General features: G+C 37.9%; 1 protein-coding gene across 5 annotated transcripts in view; it reads left to right on the top strand.

Moving 5' to 3' along the window:
- The window catches only part of PDE4D (phosphodiesterase 4D), a 1,450,167-nt gene that overhangs the window by 489,578 nt on the left and 935,173 nt on the right, over positions 1-25,416 (top strand). For all 5 annotated transcript variants that reach the window (XM_060295794.1, XM_060295795.1, XM_060295798.1 and 2 more), the window contains one exon: positions 8,691-8,920. In XM_060295794.1, coding sequence (XP_060151777.1) covers positions 8,691-8,920 — 230 coding nt within the window. The remainder of the gene's footprint in view (positions 1-8,690; positions 8,921-25,416) is intronic.

The following is a 25,416-nucleotide window of genomic DNA, read 5'->3' as shown; positions in this document are numbered from 1 at the left end:
GGACCCTGGCAGTGGTGGGCTGCACAGGCTCCCCGGAAGGGAGGTGTGGATAGTGACCTGTGCTCGCACACAGGCTTCTTGGTGGCGGCAGCAGCAGCCTTAGCGTCTCATGCCCGTCTCTGGGGTCTGCGCTATTAGCCGCGCCTCGCGCCCGTCTCTAGAGCTCCTTTAGGCAGCGCTCTTAATCCCCTCTCATCGCGCACCAGGAAACAAAGAGGGAAGAAAAAGTCTCTTGCCTCTGTCGCAGCTCCAGACTTTTCGCCAGACTGCGTTCCGGCTAGCCATGGCGCACTAGCCCCCTGCATGTTGTGTTCATGCCGCCAACCCCAGTCCTCTCCCTGGGATCTGACCTCCAAAACCCGAGCCTCAGCTTCCAGCCCCGCCCGCCCCGGTGGGTGAGCAGACAAGCCTCTTGGGCTGGTGAGTGCTGGTCGGCACCGATCCTCTGTGCGGGAATCTCCACGCTTTGCCCTCCACACCCCTGTTGCTGTGCTCTCCTCCGCAGCTCTGAAGCTTTCCCTCTCCGCCACCCGCAGTCTCCGCCCGCGAAGGGGCTTCCTAATGTTTGGATACTTTTCCTCCTTCACAGCTCCCTCCCACTGATGCAGGTCACGTCCCTATCCTTTTGTCTCTGTTTTTCCTTTTTTCTTTTGCCCTACCCAGGTACGTGGGGAGTTTCTTGCCTTTTGGGAGGTCTGAGGTCTTCTGCCAGCGTTCAGTAGGTGTTCTGTAGGAGTTGTTCCACGTGTAGATGTATTTCTGGTGTATCTGTGGGGAGGAAGGTGATCTCCGCATCTTACTCTTCTGCCATCTTCCTCTGCTCAGAATGCTCTTTTCTGAATTAAAAGAACTTAGGTATTTACATGTATTGCCTTGACTTGTGAGTTTCCTATAAGATTATTTGAGCGAGCTTAGCATTGGATTTTAAGATAAAAAAAAATATATATATATATATAATGAGTAATGAGATAAGGGGATAATATTTAGCATAAGGCTGAGGAATTTTAAGGCAGATTTTCAATTATTGCTTTAGTATATTGTGAACAATTCATTGAGACATAGCAGAATTTATGTATATATATATATACACACACACACGTACAATGTCTATGATATATATATATATACATACACATAATGTCTATCATTGTATATAGTTCTTTTAGATTCTGAATATAATCTTCAATTCTTTTCAATATAACCTATTAAATTTTACCCTAGTTCTTAAAGAGTTGGTTCAATTTTCAAAAATTGTCTTGTTTACAAATTCAGGCCCAGGGAAACTACTTTTTCAGAGTAAATTAGGAAACTAATTAGACAGCAGCAAGGATCGTAACATTGGAAGTTATAAAAACTAATCTTCAGCTTACTCTGTCTTCTTCCTGAAAATTCATGCAGTATTTAACTTGCTAACTTCTACAATGCTCTGCACAGAATAGGTACTGTGGAGCACTGAGTGCCTGAAATCTTTTATTAGTTTTTTTAAAAATTAGGTGAAAATGCTTATCATAATGAATCTATATTTGAAAGAAGTTTCAAACATGGGAATAGACCAAAGCAATCTGAGTGGCTCATATCCTGAAATTTTAAAAGAAATTCCTTGTATGGGCTGCAGCCTCTACCTAACTTACATTAGTAATTACAAACAGAACATTACTAGTAATACCAATATCTAATACTATTTCTCCATTTCCTGATTTCTTACAGTTGAGAAAATGGAGTCAAGTTTGTCTGTTTTCTTCATTCATGCCTTCAGCAAGGTTTATTTTGCATGTGTTTTTTGTTTTAAACATCTTTATTGGAGTATAATTGCTTTACAATGGTGTGTCAGTTTCTGCTTTATAACAAAGTGAATCAGCTATACATATACATTGTCCCAGGCACTGGCTGAGTACTGGAGGTACAATAGTTCTTATGGCATGCTCCTCTCCTTCTAGATGTGTCCAAGCTAACAAATGGAATGACACAGGAATTAATCATTTCACTACAACTGGAAGGCTGAAAGCTGACTTGGGGTCATAAATAAAAAGGCAGAATTTATTTGTATTCATTGTCTTGGATAATATTTTCAACATGAGTGTGTTAAAGGAGGTCATTGAGAGAACTTGACCACCAGTTGACCTGTGAGCTGGACCCAGGTAATCAGAAGCTGCTCACCCCCTCCCTGGTCCATGGAATGTTCTGCCCACCATTCTCCTAGTAGGAGCAGTTTTCGAAGATGCAGGCTTGAGAGAACAATGTGTTGTTGAGTTCATCTGGACAGTATACATAACTGAACCCAGTTAAGGCCTCTATATAACCTTTTCAGATTCTGGCAGCACGTGCCGAGATCTAGTTGCCTTGAGGCCGCCCAAGACAAACCTGTATGTAAGTTCCCTTCCTTATTAATTCTGTCACCTACTGATCTGGAGTGGCCTGCCTCTTTCTTTGGCCTCTCTTGCCCTCGTGTACAGGGGCCAGGTTCAGATTTCACCTGGGAAGCTCCTGAGGTTTCAAACCAGTAGTGTGTAGGGTGAGAAGAGAAATGGTTGAGGATAGCTCATTGGAGAGTGTCTAGATTCAAGAGACAGTTAACAGGGGATCCATCAATGAGACTAAACAGAACTGATTGGAGAAGTAGACAGGACCCAAAAAGAAATGCCTGATTCACGAGGTAGTCATACCGCTTAGTTTGCCTGAGACAGTCCTAGTTTTCTCCTTTGGTTGATGTCACTTCTGGCTAGCACCCTCTTTCACTCACAAAAGTGTTCATCCTACTGATGCACTCCTAAAGAGCGCTAAGTCCTCTGTTACAGCTCTTCATCACACATTGGTGAAGACCTATTATATTTATCTTTCTCCCCACATGAATAATGAGTACTTAAGGAAAAAGGAAGTGTCTAATTCATCTGTATTTCTAGCACCCCACACACATTTTCAAGGTAGTGGATGCTCAATGAATATCTAATTAAGGAATTACCCAGAAAAGAATGATGTTATAATTAAGATAATTTGAACTCAAAGAGTAGAGATATGATTATATATATAATACAGCACTAGCTGTAACAAGGAGACTCCAAATTTTAGTGCCTTTCCACAATGGAAAATTATTTGTGGCTCATGTGGCCCAAATTAAGCATTCAAGTGGCTCTCCTCTGAACAGTGACTTAGAAACCATGATATCTCCCATCTTTTGTCTTCACCATCTTCAGTATCCAGTAAGGAGTTCCAGAGGGGGAGAGAAATGAGGGATTGTACTCACAGTTTTTATGGGACAGCTGGAAAATGGCACATTTCCTTAGCCTGTAATCCTTTGCATATAAGGTAATGCCATTGATGTACCTATATCTACCTGCAAGGGAATCTGGAAATATGGTCTAGCTGGTGCTCAGAAAGAAACATTTTCTGCTATAATGCCAATGTACATTCACATATATTTTAAAATAATTTCTCTATAGAAAATTTCATATATATGTGTAAAATATTTATACATATATATGAAACAAATATCAAAAACCCGAGATTATCAACAGCACAGCAATTTATTTATCACCAGTTATATGTATGTCCCTGCACTAAAGGCCTTAAGTGGCTTGCAATCTATTTTGGGAGGGGAAAAAAAAAGAGAACAAAGAAACTAATTACCTATCCTTCATGGAGACTGAAGAAAACAGCAATAATAATGATTCCAGCAACAACAACAACAACATATTTAACACTCACACATGCGTTGTAACTCTTAATCATTGAGGGATTGCTTTCTTTAGGTATGTATTTCAGGGAGGCACTTGTCCTAACAGTGAAAACAATTACTTTCAAGTTATTTTTCTGTCAACTATTCCAAGTAAGTTGGTTAGTTACCAAAGAGAATTTTGTTTTATTACAAATTAACAGGTTTGCATTAAACTCATTCAAATATTTTAGTGTCTTTTTTCTTTGGCTATTGCATATCTTGAAGCTGAATGTGAGATATTTTTGAGTGCCATCAATAGCAAGTTCAATGTAGTTTCATTTTTTTATTATGACTTTTATTGTACTTTTAAACTCAAAATAGTACAAATTTATAGGGAATATAGGAACTAGTAATAAACAACAATGTGAAAATCACCACCAACACCATCACCTAGAGAAAGCCATTTTAGAGAACTGGGATATATCTTTCTAAAATTTTTCTATAAATATAATATGTTTTGGTGTTTGTTTTTGTTTTAGTGTTGTTTTACAAAAATTAGATCACACTGTAATCTGTTTTTCCCACTCGGCATTATGTCATGAATATAATCACATATTCTTCTGCATTATTTTAACAGCCTCATAGTATTTCATAATATGATGTATCAAAATTTATTAAGCCAATCCCTCAGTACAATAATTAGATTATATCTGGTTATTCTTTATCATAAATAAGCTGCAGTGAACATCTTTTTGTTATTGAGTCTTTGCCAGACCATCTTATTGGACCATGTCTAAAATGTCAAAACCATTAGTTCCCAAATTTAAGCATACATAAGAACCATAGTGGAGACTTACTCAGACTCCCAGGCCCTAATAATAGAGATACTGATTAGGCAGATCTGGAATAGGGCCTGGGAGTCTGAATTTTAGCAAGTACCTTCTGCGATTCTCACGCAGGAAGTTTGAGCATCACTTTTTTGAGAAATAACAGCTTAGAGATGCTATAAATACTGTCTTTTCCCTCGACCCTTGTAAAAATGTCATTTTCCTACAATAACATGAAATACATATTGTCCTGGTGATCATTTTTACATTTCTTTCCAAAATAAGGCCATTTAACCTATCACCTTCTACCAGGTAAAGTTCTGTTTCTTTTTAAAATATCATTGATACACACTGATATGGAATTTTTTAAAAGCCACTTGTTATGCTGTTTTTGAATGGAATGTTAGGATATAGACATCTATAGCTTTATCATTTTTATTATCAAGATAAAAATACTACACTTTATTTTTAATAGAGGTTGTTCTCTCAGAAGTTACCTCTTGAGGTGGTTTTATCTAAAAGAGAATGTCACAAACCTTAAGTCTTTTATCACATGACCTGGGTTATAGAAAGCATTCCTTCAGTTACAATGCTATCTTTATAAAAAGATATTAACTTTGGCCAGCTACATTCAGTGTTTAGCTCTGCTAGACTCATCTTTTTTTCTTCTTTTCCACGTTTGTCCCAAAGAAGGATGTCTACACACTTAAGTCATTCATTAACTTCTCTTGAGAAATACGTGAGGCAAATCATGACCTGTTAGCAGTCCCAGAGTGTGGCTGTAGTTTGCAATTCTGTCCTTAAACGAACACACAGAACGTTGTAAGCACATAGAGGCTCACTTTCTCAAACTAAAAGCTAAGAATGGTACATGTGCACACGTTTTCCCTTTATTATATATATTTGCCATCTCACTAAGCGTTGATTTTACCACTGGCTATTATAAAATCTGAGTATTTCAGAGCTGAAAGTAGCCTTAAGGTTCATTTTGTACAATCTCTTGATTGTATGACTAAGGAAACTAAAGTCCAGAAAGGTAAAATGACTCAACACCACATAAGTAATTAGTGCCAGAGTCAGGCCTAGATCTCTGTCTCCTGACTTAATCAACAAGGATTCTCAACTGATTTCCACTGTTTATGTAGGGCTCAATTCTGTTCATTTTTTTAAAAATGTGAGGCATATTAAATTATGGTCAATTACTATGTGTTCAATTCTTTTCTGGAAGTATGCACCTTGCCAGGGACCATACTTGTTAGAGGTAGTACAGAGTAGCTATTAGTTTCAGGTTTAACTAAAATAGATTTGGGTTTGGATTTTGACTTGTAGGGTGATCAGTCATCCTAGTTTGCTTGGGATTGGTGGGTTCTCCTGAGCATGGGACTTGCAGTCCTAAAAGCAGAAAGGCCCAGGCAAACAGGAATGTTGGTTACCCTACTAACCACGTGGCTGTGTGACCAGGGCATGTGATGATAAAGGTCTCTGTTTCTTTATGTGTGAAATGGGAAAAGTAATAGAACCTACCCCGAGGACTTAAGTGAAAATTAAATGAGGTGATATATGAAAAGCACAGCACTCACTAAGTAAACCCAGCACTTGATAAGGACTCAATAAATATTAGTCATTATTATTAAAACTATTTTCTAGTTTTATTGAGATATAATTGACATACAGCAGTGTATACGTTTATACAGCATAATGATTTGACTTAAAAATATTGTAAAACAATGACCACAGGTTTAGTTAACATTCATCATCTTGTGTAGATACAAAAAAAAAGAAAAAATACTTTTTTCCTTGTGATGAGAACTCTTAGGGTTTACTCTCTTAATAACTCTCGTATATACCATCCAGCCATGTCAACAGTAGTCATCAGGCTATACATTACATCCCTAGTACTTATTTATTTTATAACTGGAAGCTTGTACCTTTTGACCCCTTTCATTCAATTTCCCCTCCCCCACGCCCACTTCTCGTAACCACAAAGCTGATCTGATGAGTTTGGGTTTTTTTCTTTAGATTCCATGTATAAGTGTGCTCATACAGGGTTTATTTTTCTCTGTCTGACTTACTTCACTTAGCATAATGCCCTCAAGATCCATGCATGTTGTCTCAAGTGGCAGGATGTCCTGCTTTTTAAAGCCACTGTTATTACTGATGTTGTTTTACAAAGCAAGTAGATTCCTCAAAGCACAGATTCTCAGAATCTAGATCTTCATATCTAGAACCTGAAATAAATAAACTTTGCATTTAGCTTTGACGTCTTCTTTACCTTCCGGGTGCCTTCTTTTTTGTTTCTATTTATCCATGAAATTAGACAATAAAACCCAAGGCTGAATAGAAGCCACCATTGGATGTCCTTTCACATTTTCCAAGCTATAAATCAGAAAAAGACAAATTTTCTGTTTTTGGAAAAAAATATGGATGAATTAAGTATCAAAGGCAGTATAGTGCTATGAAAAGATAAAGGGAATTAGCCTGGATTATAATAATAATAGCTGCCATTTTGTTGAGTGCAAACCATGGGCCATCTATTAGTACTTCATACACTTTGTATCTCTGATCCAGACAATGACCCTGAGAAGTAAATATTATTATTATCCTCAGCGTTCAAGTGGAGAACCAATCTCAGTGAGCCTAAGTTACTTGCCCAAAGATGGTAGTATAGTAAGAAGTTCAACAAAGGTTCTAAACTAGGTCTGGACTCTGCAAAGTCAATGCACTTTTAACTTATAGCCAACAGGCTAATTTTGGAGAAAGTACTTTGCCTCTCTGGGCTAGTTTCTTCACTTGTACAACTCAGAAGGAAAGGAAATTGCCATGACTGCTTATCACATAACAGGTAATGAGCTATGCACATTACATTCATGATCTCATTTAATTCTTGTGGGTAAATATTATTTCCATTTTTGTGTGTGTTGGGGGGGAATGGGTGGGTCATCCTCCATCCTGACAGGGAATCACCCTTACCAATGGAAAGGTTTTTTAGGAAAGGGCAACTCCTACTTAGTTTCCAGAGCCCTTTCCATGTCTCAGGAGATAACCACTTCAAACAATATGCCAAAGAGACACAGTTGAGGGTGGCCAATTCTGCTCCCCTACACACTGGTCCATGGGAGAGACCCTGCCTGGCCACCCACCCAAAGAACAGAGTCACTCACCGAAGCCCTCCCTGAAACACCACCTTTGGCTCCTAAAGAACAAACAGGGTGTGGAGGATAGTGGTTTGGGACTTCAGAGGGGAGAAGGGCCACTCACACGGAGATAGAAAAGCAAAGGTTTGGCCAACAAATGTGTGCTGCAGAGGCGATGGATCTATTTCCATTTTTATGGTAAAGAAACAGAAAACTTAGATTAAGCAACACTCTACAAACACAACTGGCAAAGTGGCAATGCAAGGATTCTAAAACTCATTGTGTTATCTGATAACACTTGGTGGCTCTATCATTCTGTGTATATGGATATAATAAACGTTGCCAGACTAGACTTTCCAACCACTTGGAAATAATTATTACTTATGTAGCAGTATATTTTTTCAACTAGAGTCAAAATATTAAATTTTCTATTCGCAAAATTCAGCTGTGATTTAAATATATTTCTACTTGGTACTCAGATGTTCATGTCTTTTTTTTCATTCCCCTCACAAAGTCTTATCATAAAACTTTGTAAAGAATATCTGAGTAACAAGTGACATATGAAAATATGTTACAAATATGGTCCTAATTATGAAGAAAAAAAAAGGACTCATTTTCTTCCTCTTTCTTCATGTATTTATGGGTATGTAATATGTCAAGATATATATATATATACATACATATATATATATACACACATATATATATATATGAAATTTCCACAATTCATTTCATATTTGGTAGAAAAATGTTTTGATTTACCCTTGATTTCATAGAATTCACGCACAAAACTCATAAATTCTAAGATTATTGGAAATGTCAGTTAACTGTTAACAACCAAGCCATATCTGAATATACTGGTGAACAACTTTACTATTTTTAAAATAACTCTAGATTTCAGTTATTAGTTGTAGTCTTTTCACCAAATATTTTTCTGTTAATATCACTGCTTTCTAGTTAGCATTTTTCACATATAATTTTCCCTCAATTTCTTTCTCCAAAAGTGTAAAGCCATCATGTAATGATAAATCATGGGACTTTTGTTGATTACTGAACTTTCTTGAACTTTTGTCTTAGGCCTCTGAGGAAACACTGCATTCCACTAATGAAGAGGAAGACCCTTTGCGAGGAATGGAACCCTATCTTGTACGGAGACTTTCTTGCCGCAGTGTCCAGCTTCCCCCTCTCGCCTTTAGACAGTTGGAACAAGCTGACTTGAAAAGTGAATTGGAGAACACTCAAAGGCCAACCAGCCTCCCCCTGAAGATTCTACCCCTGATTGCTATCACTTCCGCGGACTCCAGTGGGTGAGTGACCTTGGTGACATTTCCCCATTTTGTATTTTAGATGGTGATGGTTATCTGTGATCTTTTGAGTTTTGTGGCTCATTGCTTGATTTGAGCAGAAGGAAAATGGGGTTTCTAGAGCCAAAAGAAAGAAGGGTGATTTTTTTTTCTCAGGTAATGTTGCAATCTCTGCAGGAGGGGACGTTTTAGTGAAATTATTTTACAAGGAGGACTTGAAAAGGTATTGATGAATGATAATGAGTATCTGAAGAAGGGGACTTGGACTTGGAAATTGATCTTGGTCATAGGTAATTTAATAGAACATTTCTTAACAAATGAGAACTAATGGACAAATTACCATGTAGGCATACATATCTGGAAATGGTAGGCAATGTTTATCGATGCAAAGCAAATTTGGAATCAAGAATAGATTGTACTGTAATTAGAATTAAAGGAAATATGCAGTTATAGTCATGAGCCTAGTAATTTGGCCTTTGACATTTTCAGGTGTTGCTTACCAGAATACTGTTTCAGTTCCCAGCACAAGGCAGTTTTATTCTGCATTAGTATGTATAGAAGAATCAGATGCAATGAGGCCTCCAATTACAAATGTAATATTTCTAGTTCCTACTTTGCAGAGTATTTATGTTTTTATTCTTTTTCTACTGTTTACAATGGAATTTTTACTCTTTAATAGCAATTCACTAGATAAAATATTGTCAAAGAAAGTGAGGATAGTGGGCACATGTGTTATTTGTTTTTTTGGCCAGCTCAGCTGCATTTTAAGAAGAGAGGAGGAAACCAGTGGAACATAGGCAGTCTCTTGAGCATTTACTAGGATTACAAGAACAGAGCAATTTGTTATGCTGAAAATGTGATGCTCCCTCATTCTCTGCCAAGTTCAAGGCATGTATGTCTAGAGAGGTATCTTTTGGATTTTCCTAAAAGTTGTTAGAAAAGTTGTGGTCAGAAAAAATTTCAGCAGTAACTGTCATCTAAGATATTGAATTTATCTGTTTGAATTGTTAAAGACCAGTTCAAAGCACCTATGTTATTAAAAGTTATGAGGAAACCACTACTAGGTAAGTAAGAAGACAACAAATTCTTACTTTGAAGCGATGGAAAGAGGAATTACGTATGTGATGTGTTTGCGTTGGTTTTTTTTTTTCATTGAGATGAACCATGTATATAAATAAGACTGTACACCTGTTGATCAGACACACTAAATCAGGTGGGAATTTTATATGGCAGTTTGATCTGAGCATGCTTTGAAAAATACTGTCTCAGAAATCCAATTTCCCCTCGTCGGTGTCAACACCACTTCATCTGTGTAGAGAACAGGATTCACTGCCAGGTGTGTCAGAGGTCACCAAGTCCACCCCTATGTTGATTAATTTGCTAGGAGAGCCCAGAATTCAGTAAATAGTTGTATTCGTGACTGGGATTTATTACAGAAAAAGAATGCAAAGCAAAATCAGCAAAGAGAAAGGCACATGGGGTAAAATCTGGAGGAAACCAGATATGAGCATCCAAGAGTTCCTTCTCCCAGTAGAATCAGACAGGATGCACTTAATTCCTCCAGTAATGAGTTGTGACAACACATGTGAAGTGTGTTCACCAGGGAAGCCTTCTACCAGGGAAGCCTATTAAAAACTCAGTGTGTGTATGAGGTATTTAAGAGTCAAACTTATAGAAACGGAGTAGAGTGGAGGTTGCCAGGGGCTGGGGGTAGGGGAAATGGGGAATTGCTATTCAATGGGCATATAGTTTCAATTACAAAATGAATAAGCTCCCGAGATCTGCTGTACAGCATTGTGGCTATAGTTGAAAAGACTGTATTATGCACTTAAAATTTGGTCAGGAGAGTAGATCTCATGTTAAATGTTCTTACCACAATAAAAAAAATTAAAAATAAAAGATAGATTCAGTGCCCAGAATTTTTATTGGGGGGTGGTCACTGGGGCACCCTCTTCGTAGCATGTGCCTAAATTCCAGATTCCCAGAAGGAAATCAGTTGTTCAGCATAAACCACACTTTTTACACAACGAGTTTAGGCAGTTGGCCACTCTTACCAGTTAGGGAACGGTGGGAACCCTCCTGAAATCCAAGTTCACAGATGCCAGCTAAGGGCTCACCTTTCCAACAGGCTTTTCTAATGATAACAGTTGCAGGCCTAGTATAAACGCTTTTCTGCACAGCAGGTTTATCTTACAATCATTATCTTGCTTTCTCTACCTTTGAGGAAGAAGGGATTATAGTTATAATTAAAATTAAAATGAACTAATTTAAGCCTGTGTTGTATTCAATTAACTTTGGTACCTCAAAAAATTTGGTGGCTAAACATGATTTCTTTTTCAAAGCTGGTGTTATATCATGTGCCCTTAGAAGAAACTGATGCAGTATATTTAATATGCCTCTGTGTAGTTAGGCAAGACATATAATTAAAAATCTCAGGTAAAAGCTAAGCTTATTTAATTAAATTTGAATGTGTTGCTAAAAGCAAATAGCCTCCAAGTGCCAAAGAACTTAGAGGTTCAGAATTGTCTGTATGATAGTACTTAACTTGGTTCAGAGTTTGTTTCCTTTTTAATCAAGGATCTAAGACTCAAGTATAAGCAAAACAGTGCTTACCATTTACAAATTTATTCAATATCTTGGAGGAAAGAATTTGTCTTTTAGAGAGATGAAACAAGAGTGACTTGTCTGTATCAGAAGGCAGCCAGGAGAAACCATGGATGAGAGTGGCAGAAACAAAGACTAAGGATGTCCTTAAGGGATTCCTATTATCTTTTTTTTTTTTTTAACATCTTTATTGGGGTATAATTGCTTTACAATGGTGTGTTAGTTTCTGCTTTATAACAAAGTGAATCAGTCATACATAAACATATGTTCCCATATGTCTTCCCTGTTGCGTCTCCCTCCCTCCCACCCTCCCCATCCCACCCCTCCAGGCTGTCACAAAGCACCGAGCCAATATCCCTGTGCCATGCGGCTGCTTCCCACTAGCTATCTACCTTACTGCGTTTGTTAGTGTGTATATGCCCATGACTCTCTCTCGCCCTGTCACAGCTCACCCTTCCCCCTCCCCATAACCTCAAGTCCGTTCTCTAAGAGGTCTGCGTCTTTATTCCTGCTTTACCCCTAGGTTCTTCATGACATTTTTTTCTTAAATTCCATATATATGTGTTAGCATACGGTATTTGTCTTTTTCTTTCTGACTTACTTCACTCTGTATGACAGACTCTAGGTCTATCTACCTCATTACAAATAGCTCAATTTCGTTTCTTTTTATGGCTGAGTAATATTCCATTGTATATATGTGCCACATCTTTTTTATCCATTCATCCGATGACGGTCACTTAGGTTGTTTCCATCTCCGGGCTATTGTCACAAAGAAAGAAAACTACAGGCCAATATCACTGATGAACATAGATGCAAAAATCCTCAACAAAATACTAGCAAACAGAGTCCAACAGCACATTAAAAGGATCATACACCATGATCAAGTGGGGTTTATTCCAGGAATGCAAGGATTCTTCAATATATGCAAATCTATCAATGTGATAAACCATATTAACAAATTGAAGGAGAAAAACCATATGATCATCTCAATAGATGCAGAGAAAGCTTTTGACAAAATTCAACACCCATTTATGATAAAAACCCTGCAGAAAGTAGGCATAGAGGGAACTTTCCTCAACATAATAAAGGCCATATATGACAAGCCCACAGCAAACATCATCCTCAATGGTGAAAAACTGAAAGCATTTCCACTAAGATCAGGAACAAGACAAGGTTGCCCACTCTCACCACTATTATTCAACATTGTTTTGGAAGTTTTAGCCACAGCAATCAGAGAAGAAAAGGAAATAAAAGGAATCCAAATTGGAAAAGAAGAAGTAAACCTATTATCTTTTGAAGCAAAAATAACCTAGTGGCAGGGCAGGAATAGAGACGCAGACATAGAGAATGAGAGGCTGGGACGAAGTGAGAGAGTAGCATTGACATATATACACCACCAACTGTAAAATAGATAGCTAGTGGGAAGCTGCTGTATAAAACAGGGAGATCAGCTCAGTGCTTTGTGATGACCTAGAGGGGTGGGATAGGGAGGGTGGGAAGGGGGCTTAAGAGGGCGAGGATATATAGCTGATTCACCTTGTTGTACAGCAGAAACTAACACAACATTGTAAAGCAATTATATTCCAATAAGGATGTAAAAAAAAAAAGAAAGAAATAATGAATCAAGTGAATAAATAATTGATCATTTGGTCTAAAAAATATGTATTTGTCAACTGAGTATCTGAGAAATGTAAAAATCAGAAGTATAATTTTCTGGACTATCTAAGCTTTGGAAGGTAAGCAAATGGTAAAGTTAGGGATGACATTCTGTCGCTATTCCAGTTAACCAAGAATACAAGATTCCTTCACAGCTATCAGAAAGGGCTAATGGGTAATTTAGACTATTTTAGCTAGGTTTTCTACAGCCCCATTTCCCATCATTAAAGGTTAGTTGGCAATTGTGAATCTCTGATGAGAAAGAAGACTTTTCATGCCCTTTGGATTTATTTATTTATTTTTGCTCTTTCTTCTGGGATATCAGCACAGCAGACACTTGCTCTGTCGAGTATTACACAGTGGGTCTAGAGACTTGTGTTACCCCTTTAGAAAGCCATGATGTGGTTTCTTAAGGGAATGTTGGTGGGCAAAAATGAATGTTATGTATGCCAGCTGTTAACTTCCTCATGAAGTGCCTGGGTCAAGAGCCTGAATTCAAGAGGACTTTTTAAAATTAATACTTTCACAATTCTACTTGGATTTGTTTTAACCAGGCAATATGAATGTGTTCAAATGTCCACTATTTAACAATTCTCTTTGAGGATGCCTAAGGTGTCAGCTTGTGTGTGTTGTGATTTAGCAACATTTTGAAACTTTCAGTGATCACAAAACAGAATTGTAAGGCCCGGGATGCCCAGAACCTTGAATTCACCCACCAGTTAGTTTTCCATATAGGATAGGATAGGATGACGCAGGCTTCGTGGCTGTTTATTGACTCTTACTGAAGTAAGAGAGACATCTATTAATGTCTTGAAATGTTATGAACTTGGCAAGAACTTGGAATGTCATAGGTTTCTATATTTCTATCCTAAACAGTTTTCTATCCATTTACTTTCTTACAAACTTTTTATATATGTATAATTTACATGCAGTAAAATACATAAATCTTAAGTATGCATCTGGATAAATTTTATATATTTGTATACTCATGTAATCACCATGTAATTTCCTATCTTCTGTCACTAAAGATTAGTTTTCCCTCTTCTTAGACATCATATAAATGGGATCATATAGTAAATACTCTTTGTGTATGGCTTCTATCACTCAAAATGTTTTTTGATATTTATAGTGTTGGTGTATGTATCAATAGTTTGTTCTTTTTTATTGTGGTGTAGTATTACATTGTATGAATATAACATAATTTATCTATGCGCTTTCATTGGTGGCCATTTGGGGTATTTCTAGTTTGGAACTATTATGAATGAAGTTGCTACGCACAGTTTTATACAAGTCTTTTTGTGGACATATGCAATTATTTCTCTTGGTTATATTCCTGGGGCTACAATTTCTTTCTGAGTTGTAGGTAAGCATATATTTAGTTTTACTACTGTCCAACAATTTTACAAAGTGATGTACTATTTTATCCTCCCACTAGCAATGCGTGGAAGTTCCAGTTGTTTTGCATCCTTATCAACACTTAGTATTCTCAGTCCTTTCATTTTAGCCATTCTAGTGAATGTGTAGCAGTATCTTATTATGGTTTTAATTTACATTACTCTGATGAGTAGAAATATTGTTTACCTTCTAATATGCTTATTGGCTATCTGTATATCTTCTTTTGTGCTATGCCTATTTAAATATTTATCCAGTTTTTTTTAACTTATTGATTTCTGGGGGTTTTCTGTATCCTAAACATGAGTCTTTTGTTTGTATTGTAAATGAATATTTTCTCTCACATCATGGCTTGAATTTTATTTTCTGTTTACTTTTAATATGGTGTGTGTAGGGAAAAGTGTCACAGTGAACGGTCAGGGAAACAAGGATAAGTGAGATGGCAGTGGAATTAGGCTGGAGAAAAGAGAAATGAGGATGGGCAGAAAACAGGGAAAAACAGTGAAAAGGAAAAGAGTGAAGTTTGCAGGGTGGAGAAGAAAATGGAAAGGGGGAAATGGAGGCAGCTTGCTAAGGGCAAAGGAGGTAACAAGGATGACACTTAACCTGCAGGGCAATTGTCCTGAGAGAAAAGAACAGTTGATCCCTTGAATATTGAATGGTGGCAAATAGGACATCCAAGCATTAAGGGGGCAGACAGAAAAGTTGAGAATGAAAAGGCAATGTCATGGTAGACAGTGGCAGAGTAGTAAGTGGTTTAGAGTGGGGACTCCAGATAAGGTGGTCTGAATTTGAGTCTTGCATGCATCACCACTTACGAGCTATCTGACTTTGGGAAAGTTCCTTACCACTCCAAGTTTCTAATTTCTAAAGGGCAAAAATAAAAATAATGAGAGTACCTACCTCATGGTTTTATTGTGAAGATAAAATACTTGGTACTCTTTTGGCATGTTATAGCTACTTACTGTATAACCACTACTGCTACTGCTACACTTATTTGCAAAAATATTGGAGCAAATCCTGTTTGTTTTGATCAGTTTCCTTGTTAGAATTGGCCTCAAAGATCCTCTATTAATAACTCTTGGGGTAAAGATGGGTGTTCTAGCAGATTTAGGAGGCAACCAGAAATTTGTTCCTGGTTCAGAAAGTTAAGATTATTATGGACCTGTCACATTTGTGTTAAGAAGTCTAGGTCTTGCTTTTGGCATCAGTCCAGAGACATGCCCTGCTTTCAAAGATTATTCAGTTATGTTTGGAATGAGATCAGAGGTCCTCTTCATTCCTTACTTCCTCCTTGTTTCACTTCTATAATAACCCTTGCTGACTTCAACATAGTTACCTGGTCAGAATTCTCTGGAGGAATTAGGAGGTCCCCTTGGCGTCAACTCTGGCACTGGCTTACTTTCCCTGGGTAATCCATGGACCCCCCCCAGATACTCTGAGGAGGGTTTAGCTTGCCACACATGGAACGCTTCTTGCACACAAGTAGGAGATTGTGGCAGCAGAGGGAGAGTAACAGGAGATAGTGCTAAATCTCTCCACCTGTGTTTTAGAGATAGTGCTAAATCTCTCTACCTGTGTTTTACTGCTGCATCAGCTATAATAAAATAAAAGCCAAGGAGTAAGTTGTCCTCTTGTGACAGGATGACACACCTCTGGATGGATGTATATTCAGGGATACATGTGGGTGAAGAATATTACAAAACACTTTCTCATCACTAGTGCCCCATTACCTGTCTGGAGAAGTACACTGTGTGCATTTGTATTACTATGTCCTATAAAAAAAAGAAAATGAAAAGAAGTTAAAGGAAGAAATGGTCACTTGGGGAAAAAAATCAACTCCCCAACATAGGAGGAAGGATTACTTTAGTCAAATAAGGCTTCATATTATAACGATCTTCCAGAAATATTTCCTTGAGTTATGTGCCATTCACAGAGGAGCTGGTCCCAGATGCCAGTTAGACTTTGGATTCTTTGATCAGCTGCCCATCATCTAATGTTCTTGAGTACACACGGTGCCTTAGTGTGAACATAAAAAAGCTAATTTTCAACATTTTGGTACTGAATCAAAATCCAAACAAAATAAAATGAAGAGAAACAGAAGCTTGGTTAAAACAGACATTTGATTTTTCAAATTTCATCCTTTTAACTTAAGAAGGCATTGACAGTGGGCATTTCAGATTTGAAGTATTGTGGATATAAGGATTTATGAAGCTAAAGAGTTATATTTCATGGTGAACCCGTGAGACTTGCACCTTCATATTGGATATATGCTCAAGTTTCAAGATATTTATCTGAGAAGTTCTTGCTGAAAGCGATGTGGCAGATCTATAACCCAGTAGGCAAAGATTTCTGAAATTGAAAATGGGCACACCTGACTGTGATTATAAAATATCCCTTCAGAAATACGGTGTTCTTGAGCTGGATTTGGTTTTAAAAGTAATCGTTGCAGAGTAATAAGGAGGCAATGTTTGCAATAATCGTAAAGATACATGCTATATAAAAAAATAATAAAACAACTGGATTCCTTTGTCTTTGATTTTTTTAAATGCAATTTATTTGTATAGTGTTTGTCAAAACTTCTCGGAATATCCACAGAACATCACAAGACTCATTTCTATAGCATTTACTCTTACTTAATTGAATCAAGTTTTACTTTGCTTTGAAACTTTTGAGTTTCAAGATTAACATAGACTCTAAGAGTGATGGAACACTTTGCTATATAATATCTTGGTAAATGACATCTTGAATCTAATCTAAGATAAACAACTAAATAATGCTGACAGTTTTCCCTCACACATCACAGAAACTCTGAGTGTTTTACGGTACCTGTCATGCCCTAAATTTCCAGAAAGTAAAAATATTTCCAATGAATGAAAAAGATTTCCAATAAATGGTAATTTGGTTAAAATAAATAATACGTTAATTATCAAACTCTCATTTCTTTTTCAGACTACTGTGGTACCTTTTCATTCTCATAGTACTCTCTGGCATCCTAATTAAGGTTACTCAAATGGACTGATACCATACCACAGTATTTTGATCTCTATTTGTATGTCAGTAAAGTAACATGTACTGGGGAGGGTTTACTTTTGTAATCAAAGATTTCTATCTCACCAGGCTCCCATGTTCATAAAAACACTAAACGGAGTGGTGACTTGTGCGTTTAGCACACCGGAGCACCTGGTCCCTGTTTTCATACTTTTCTATTTCAACTTTACTTGTTTGATGGTATAGATTGGTTAGAGATCCCATATTTTCTAAAAATGAACCTGGTGAAGCATTTAATTTACCATGAAAAGTGATCGAAGAACACGATACTGTGGCAGGCAGAGTGCAGAGCTGAATAAAAACACTTTAATTATTTCCACCTGAGAATCATCATGTTTCAGCTCCTCAGATAGCTGCCTTTCCACAAACACTACCCTGTTTGACCATCCTTACATAATCACTGAAGTGTTTGGGGAGAGTTTCCAGTTCCTTCAAAGTCATGTTCTTCTGTCTTGCAATATCATGTTTGTGGGGAAAGAAAGTAGGTGAAAGCACTCTGATTGAATGGCCTTTGTTTAATTGTTATGTGCTCCATAAATGTATGCATTAATTTACACTTCATATTGGACAAAGTGTATCAGTTCAAGAAGAATAAAACAAGAAAAATGCATTCAGCTGAAATTCAGGAAAAGATGAAGTTAGCAAACTCTTTCCCCCTACAAATGAGCACCACAAAATGGAAAAAAGATTTCTTTAAAATAAAATTGTGTACAGAAAAAGAACTATGAGAAAACTATATGACCTCTTGTGTTAAACACACTTTTTTGTCATTGTTGGTTTTGCTGAAAATCCTGGCTAGTTGGTTAGAATTCTTTCTAACAGTTTAGGATTTAGGTGTTATTTACTATGCCAATTTATCTCACTCATTTAGAATCTTTTATCCACTTCAAAGGAATTAAGTGGAGCTAAGCATTGTTAGACATATTCCAAATCTGTGGAATTCAATCAAAACAGTATGCCATTTAGTTGTTTGATGTCGTTTATTTAACATATCTGGATTGACTTTATTTGATGGGTTATAGCATCATTTACCCTAAAGTTGGTGGCTCTGAGCCTGGGAAAGGTGAGACCTTTGCCCGCATTTCCAAATGGGATTTACCTCAGGGTGTTCTGATTTTTATTCCAACATGATTCCTAAAAAAATGTGACTAATGCTTAATGCCATAATAAATACACACACACACACACACACACACACACCCTCATTGTATGGAACCTATACATAGAAACTCAAAACTTTAGTATACATAAATAATAAACTTAAAATATATAATTTAAAATATACAAATAAGATTTTAATACACATTTTAGAATACAGAAATATACTTTACCATTGACTCTCTGGACCTTTTCCATTTTTTAGTCATATATTTTAGGAGTGTTCTCTTTCTTTCCTCCTCCACTAACTGTTCTGTGCCCCTGTTAACATGGGACTCTGACCTTCTTATTTCTCCAATATTATTTAATTGAGATTAACTTTATTTCTTAAAGTTGTATGTTTCCACACATATTAGAAAATCAAGTTAAATTTTATAAATAAAAAAGAATAACTCATGTTATATTGGTGAAAATGTTCATCTCCTCCATCATGTATCAGTTATGTATTCATGCATTCATGTACACATGCATTCAACCATTAACAAGTGTCTATTTTTTCTACACACCGAGCTATGAACTGGAGATGAGAGGCTCACCAAGACCAACACAGTCTCTTATTTCATAGAGTTTAGAATTCAGCTGGGCACACAAACAAGAAAACAGACAACTACAATCCCATTTGTTAGGTATAATGCACATATATGACTGAGGACATGCAGAGTAATGCAGGATAATAGGGGAGCAAGTTAGCATAGGCTTATGAGGAACTGACACCTAAGCTGAGACCTAAAGGAGATGGTATCAGACAGAGAGAACAGCAAAGTCCAATGACAAAAGAAAGCGGGATGTATGCATTCAGAGCGTGGCTAGACCAATAGGCCATGTTGTAGGTATTGTTGATAATCATTATTATTAATTTTTCAGGTAACTGATATGTGAGGGTTTGGAATATTCTCCAGGAGTGCTGAGCACCCAAGGTATAGGCACTGAGAAAGCAAATAGTCCAATTGATTCAAAATTGGAAAGTGGGGTTGCAAGGTAAGAAAAACTGGGAAAGGGATTTGAGAGTTTGGAAAGATAGTGAAAGAAGTGATGAATCGTGGCACCTAAGCTGAGTATGGAACTGAGTGAATGTAAGAAGGTACAGATATAGAGAGGGTTGAGATCTCTAGCGGGCTCTATGATGTCAAAGCGGTGAGATTAGAATAACTGAACAAGCTGAAAAGTTAGGAGGTTATATTTGAAGGATAGGATGTTTGGGCCTTCTGATTTAAGTTAGGTCATTTAAGGTGGTTTTCAAGATGTTAGCGGGTGTCCAGGGAAGAGAATGACTGCAGTGGGAAAGAAGTAGTTGAAGAATTGAGAGATCTGGGCATGAGGTAACCCTTCCACAACAACACTGAAGTCACACAGGATAGCAGCAGGGATCAAGATGTGAAATTGCTAAAAAGGTGGGCAGCTTTCAATAAATGAGACATAGAGACCAGGGAGACTGGCAGAAGTCAGTGATGAAGTAGAGTTGATTGGCATTGATGCCAAAAGAGAGGTTTTGCAAGAGGACAGAGGAGTAATGCCCAGCAAGTTAATGTGAGTAATTAGGAGAGCCCCAGCCCCATCTCAGGAAGAGGATGTTTGGGCCTTCTGATTTAAGTTAGGTCATTTAAGGTGGTTTTCAAGATGTTAGCGGGTGTCCAGGGAAGAGAATGACTGTAGTGGGAAAGAAGTAGTTGAAGAATTGAGAGATCTGGGCATGAGGTAACCCTTCCACAACAACACTGAAGTCACACAGGATAGCAGCAGGGATCAAGATGTGAAATTGCTAAAAAGGTGGGCAGCTTTCAATAAATGAGACATAGAGACCAGGGAGACTGGCAGAAGTCAGTGATGAAGTAGAGTTGATTGGCATTGATGCCAAAAGAGAGGTTTTGCAAGAGGACAGAGTAGTAATGCCCAGTAAGTTAATGTGAGTAATTAGGAGAGCCCCAGCCCCATCTCAGGAAGAGGATCAGGGCACTGAGAACAAGAGCAGCCTCCCCTCCAATTCACTACAGGGCCGTGATGTCCTCAGCAAAGGGCCATGTTTGAAGGAAGGTAGGATGTGGGTGGCTCTTCAGAGGGGAGGGGAGGATGAAGGACAGTCTGTTTACCACAGGAAAAAAAGGGTTCCGGAAGACCTAACTAAGAAATTTGGAAGAACAGAGAGGGGCTTTGGACAGAAAAGAGAAATCATAGAGCAATAGAGGGATAAGGAACAGAGGAGAAATTATCTATCTCAGGTAGTTCTCTGAATTAGAGCTGAATTTCAAAACATTTTCAAGAATTGGTCCAGCTGTCCTCTGACAGATTCAGGGAGGCAGAAGTGTAGCCTAATAAGTAAGTCTTTTACAAAGCCCACAGGGATTATTCTAGTCCAGATAAGTAGGTCTACACTGGTAGCCTTTGGTTCCTAGTACTTTCATCATCTGTTGGAAACAGCAGCAACTTCTGGTGTGGGAAATTTTGCATCTCTCAAGCTCCTCAGCTGTGTCCTAGATTTATTACCGTCTGTGGAATATGGAGAAGGATCTGATTTTTTCATGTGTATTATCTTTTTAGTCAGAGTATTATTTTATTTTCAACTGTTGTGTTTTTAAATATTTAACTCTATTTTGCCAGCTATAATAACAACTTAGGTGTTAATTAGCGTTTGGGTTTTTCTTTTGAGAATTTCCTTCCTGAGAAATGATCATTGTCTGAAACAACTCTACTTTCTTAAATATTCTTAAATACTATTTCTGGGATTCAAGTACTGTTCCAGTTCATCATGCTGCCAGTTGTAGGAGCAAAATCTAGAATAAAAGTGAATTTTATGTGGACAAATTCTATTTGTAGAAAACTTTCTTCTGTAAATGAGACTACTGTGACTCTACTGAAAGAACACAAAGGCACATGCATATGGTTTTTTCTTAACTTGGGTGTAATGTATTACTTGCAGACTTTATCTTAGAGAAAACAATGCTCATGTTAATTTTAATTCAAAACTATATGATGAGAGTTGCACGGTTAAATCCTGGGACTAAAAACCTTTATATAATGCCTCTGCAAACACAGTTTTTTTATTCTGGTCTCTCCTATGGGTCATTTTTGTTTGTTTTAATCCTCACCACCTGAAGTAGTATCTGTGACTAGCAACTGTGGAGTATGTCATAAATGCCTTAGCAAAGGATTTTAATTCTACTCCAAAGATACCCACACAGAGAGGGCTTCATTTGTCTTAAAAGAAATGTAAAGGTTGATTGATTTTCAGATTGTTGTTGGTTCATTACAACAAATAAAGACTACATAGAATCTTTACCTTCTTATTTTGGTTTTTAATTTCTGGCATGTTCTGTTCAGTGTCCACTGGCAAAGCTGAGGTTAGGGCTAATGATTTTAGGTTTAAGTGTTTCTATAAAACTGCCCTATAAGCGAAAGATATCCTTTGCAGTGGCAAAACAGTGAATGCATAATAATGAAAATTCACATTCATGGACCATTATCTAGTCATTAAGATGATCGTTGTGATAACTATATGGTAACGTGGAAGACCTTGGGAACTTTTGGGAAGAAAAGAAAAATACATAAGTACATCTCCATGTTTAAATTACAGACTGCAAAATATATGCCTGCATGTGTCTAAGAACTGGAAAGCGATATGAAAATAATTAGATATTTTTGAATAACAGGATTGTGGGTTTTTTCCCTCTTAATTTCTAGTAATGAAAATATGTGTTTGTCCAATCAGTAAATTACATTAAAATTGTATTTATGATTTATCTGCAATTGCATTCATCCAAGCATCTATATAGAGCTTTAGTATATGATAGACACTCTTTCAAGTGCTGGGAGTATATTTTTGAAGAGATAAAAATAAAATTCATGGTATTTTGTTTTTCACATGTAAGTCAACGGAATCTTTGGCAAATATGAGGGGAGGAATACTTGGACTTTTCGAGTTCTCCTGATCATTTTGTGTAACCAGGCTCTGCTGGCAGCAGACTCCCCAAAAAGATCACCAGTAGAACATATTGATCAAGCCAAACTATTAGTCTCACTGAAATAAAGGCGAACACTGCCCTTAAACTTAGAAATATTTTAGAAGGGAGAAGTACAGAAAGGATATTTATAGAGTTTTATAGCCTGGTCTTGTTAGGTGAAAAATGGTTGGAATTGAGAAGAATCTAAGGTCCTAGTAGCTTTGGATTAATGGGGTCTTAAAGTGAGGTGAGGGTCTTAAAGAGGTTTCATGAGCAAACTGTTAGTTTTGAGAAGTAAACTTTTAGTTGGTTTACAGTCTTACAGTTTAAGAGCAAGCATTCCATGGAGCTAGTACCTAAGTTATTTTTGCTTGGTCCCAGGATTTGTTTGGCACTAAAGCAGGCACTTAAGCTTTGACCCATAATTGTTTAGAGCTGGGACAGGAAAGTATTTTGGTTTTAGTTCTTACCACCTTGTTTATGAGTGAGCTTAGGTCCTATGGTCTGAATATTTATGTACCCCCAAATTCATATGTTGAAATCCTAACCGCCAAGTGGGTGGATAGTATTAGGAAGGGGGGCCTTCGGGAGGTGATTGGTCATGAGGGAGGAGGACTCATGAACAGGATTAGTTCCCTTATAAAGAGACCCCAGAGATCCTTCACTCCTAGCCACGGTGAGAAGGCCATCTATGAACCAGGAAGTGGGCATTAACCAGACACTACATCTGCCAGCCCTTGACCTTGGACTTCGCAGAGTTGAGAACTGTGAGAAATGAATTTCTATTGTGTATAAGCCACCCAGTTCAAGGTATTCTGTTACAGCAGCCTTAATGGACTAAGATACTAGGCTTGATACTCATTCAGCCAGACATTGCAAAAAGACAGGTGCTCTGTACCCTCTTTTTAAATTTATGCTATTGTCACCTCATTGTTTGAGAATATAACTCTGGGGATAGTCAAGGGATGAGAGCTCAAGGAAGGTAAGATCCTAGAGTGGAAAACTGGTTTGGTTGGTTGGCATCTTCTGTTTTGAAGGGGTCTCAGTGTGGTAGGAAGGAGAGCCCAGCCTTCCACCTGGGAAGCTAGAGGGGACAGATATCCCCCTCTGCGCACCTCTCTGAAGCAGGTGGAGCTCAGTGTGGTAAATCTGATGCTCCCAGCCAGGACTTTGAATCTTGAGACGGTGGCTCAGACCCGCCATCACATGTGTCACCACTAAATGTTAGTGGCATGGAGGTTGTGGCTGCTGACACTGTGACCAGGGCTGATGGTGCCCAGCTCGTGAGCAGCAGCATCCTAGGCAGACTGATCGTGTGGTTTCCTCCTGGCCTCCTGGCTACTCCTTGTTTCCAATGGATCCAGCTCGTCTGCTTCTTATATTCTTTTTTTTTTTTTTAAGAAGATGTTGGGGGTAGGAGTTTATTAATTAATTAATTTATTTTTGCTGTGTTGCATCTTCGTTTCTGTGCGAGGGCTTTCTCTAGTTGTGGCAAGCGGGGGCCACTCACTATCGTGGCCTCTCGTTGCGGAGCACAGGCTCTAGAGCGCAGGCTCAGTAGTTGTGGTGCATGGGCTTAGTTGCTCCGCGGCGTGTGGGATCTTCCCAGACCAGGGCTCGAACCCGTGTCCCCTGCATTAGCAGGCAGATTCTCAACTACTGCGCCACCAGGGAAGCCCTCTTATATTCTTTTGATGAATTCTTCTGATGAATTCCTTTTCCTGCTTAAGTGCATCAGTGTTGATTTCTATTATTTGCTACCCAGACCCCTGAGAGGTACACAGCCCTTAATAAATGTATTATGAAGCTTCACTGCTCTTGAAAACAAAGTACAGGAGGTGCTGTGACTTTTCTGTTACTTTAACTGTAAAATCAGTAGTAAAAGTTAGTAGGGAGGAACCAAAGGGGAAAATTGAGTTTTCATTTCAGTGCATTCCTTTTACATAAAAGGGTAACAAAAAAGGAGGTAGTAGAGAGAAGAGTGTCTTGAGAAGAGTCTCTTTGTCCCCGGCAAAGTTTGTGAAGCTCTCAATAAGAAGACAAGGACAGGGCTTCACTGGAATTACTCCCTTTTGACTGTTCAAGCTGGTAGGCTTAAAATGGACTCCTAATGAGAGTGGTTTGCACTGCAATTAATTAAGTGCATGAAATTACAAACTGCATGTCTTTTCTCTCTGGAGAATATTCTTCCGCTATAAGTACTAATTTATTTTAATTCCTGTCTCTCTCTCTGTGTCTCTGTATCTCTTTTTAAAAAGAAGTTCTCCCTGAAGGAAAATGAACTCTGATTGCTGTTAGTCCACTGAGAAAGGCTTCCCTTTGAACGTGGGAACATACTTCTCTCTAATTCTTCCTTACATGTAGTGCTAAATTTATCAGGCTTGTTCCCGATATATTTTTTGAAAATAATGGTGAGGAAATAAGATGAGAAACTGTTGCTTAAACTTTTTTTTATAGGTGTCCTTGTCTTTTAGAAGTCATTTATCTTTTTTGTAGTGTGTGTGTGCACACATGCACACGCTTGGGTGTGATCTCCTTCAGAAGTACTTCAGAGACAGATCATTTCCAAAACCTTATCTTCAGTCTGCAGGGTCAACTCCTGGCAGAGAGGACACAGGGATGTTATCTCAATAGTAGAAGGTACTCCTTTCCTTCTTGGTCCCTCTCTACCTTTATGTACTATCTTAATTATATTCACAGCTT

Source organism: Globicephala melas, chromosome 3 (genome assembly GCF_963455315.2).
Source record: "Globicephala melas chromosome 3, mGloMel1.2, whole genome shotgun sequence".
Taxonomy (NCBI): Eukaryota; Metazoa; Chordata; class Mammalia; order Artiodactyla; family Delphinidae; genus Globicephala; species Globicephala melas.
Note: the sequence above shows the minus strand (reverse complement) of the source record. Positions and strands in the feature narration are given on the sequence as shown.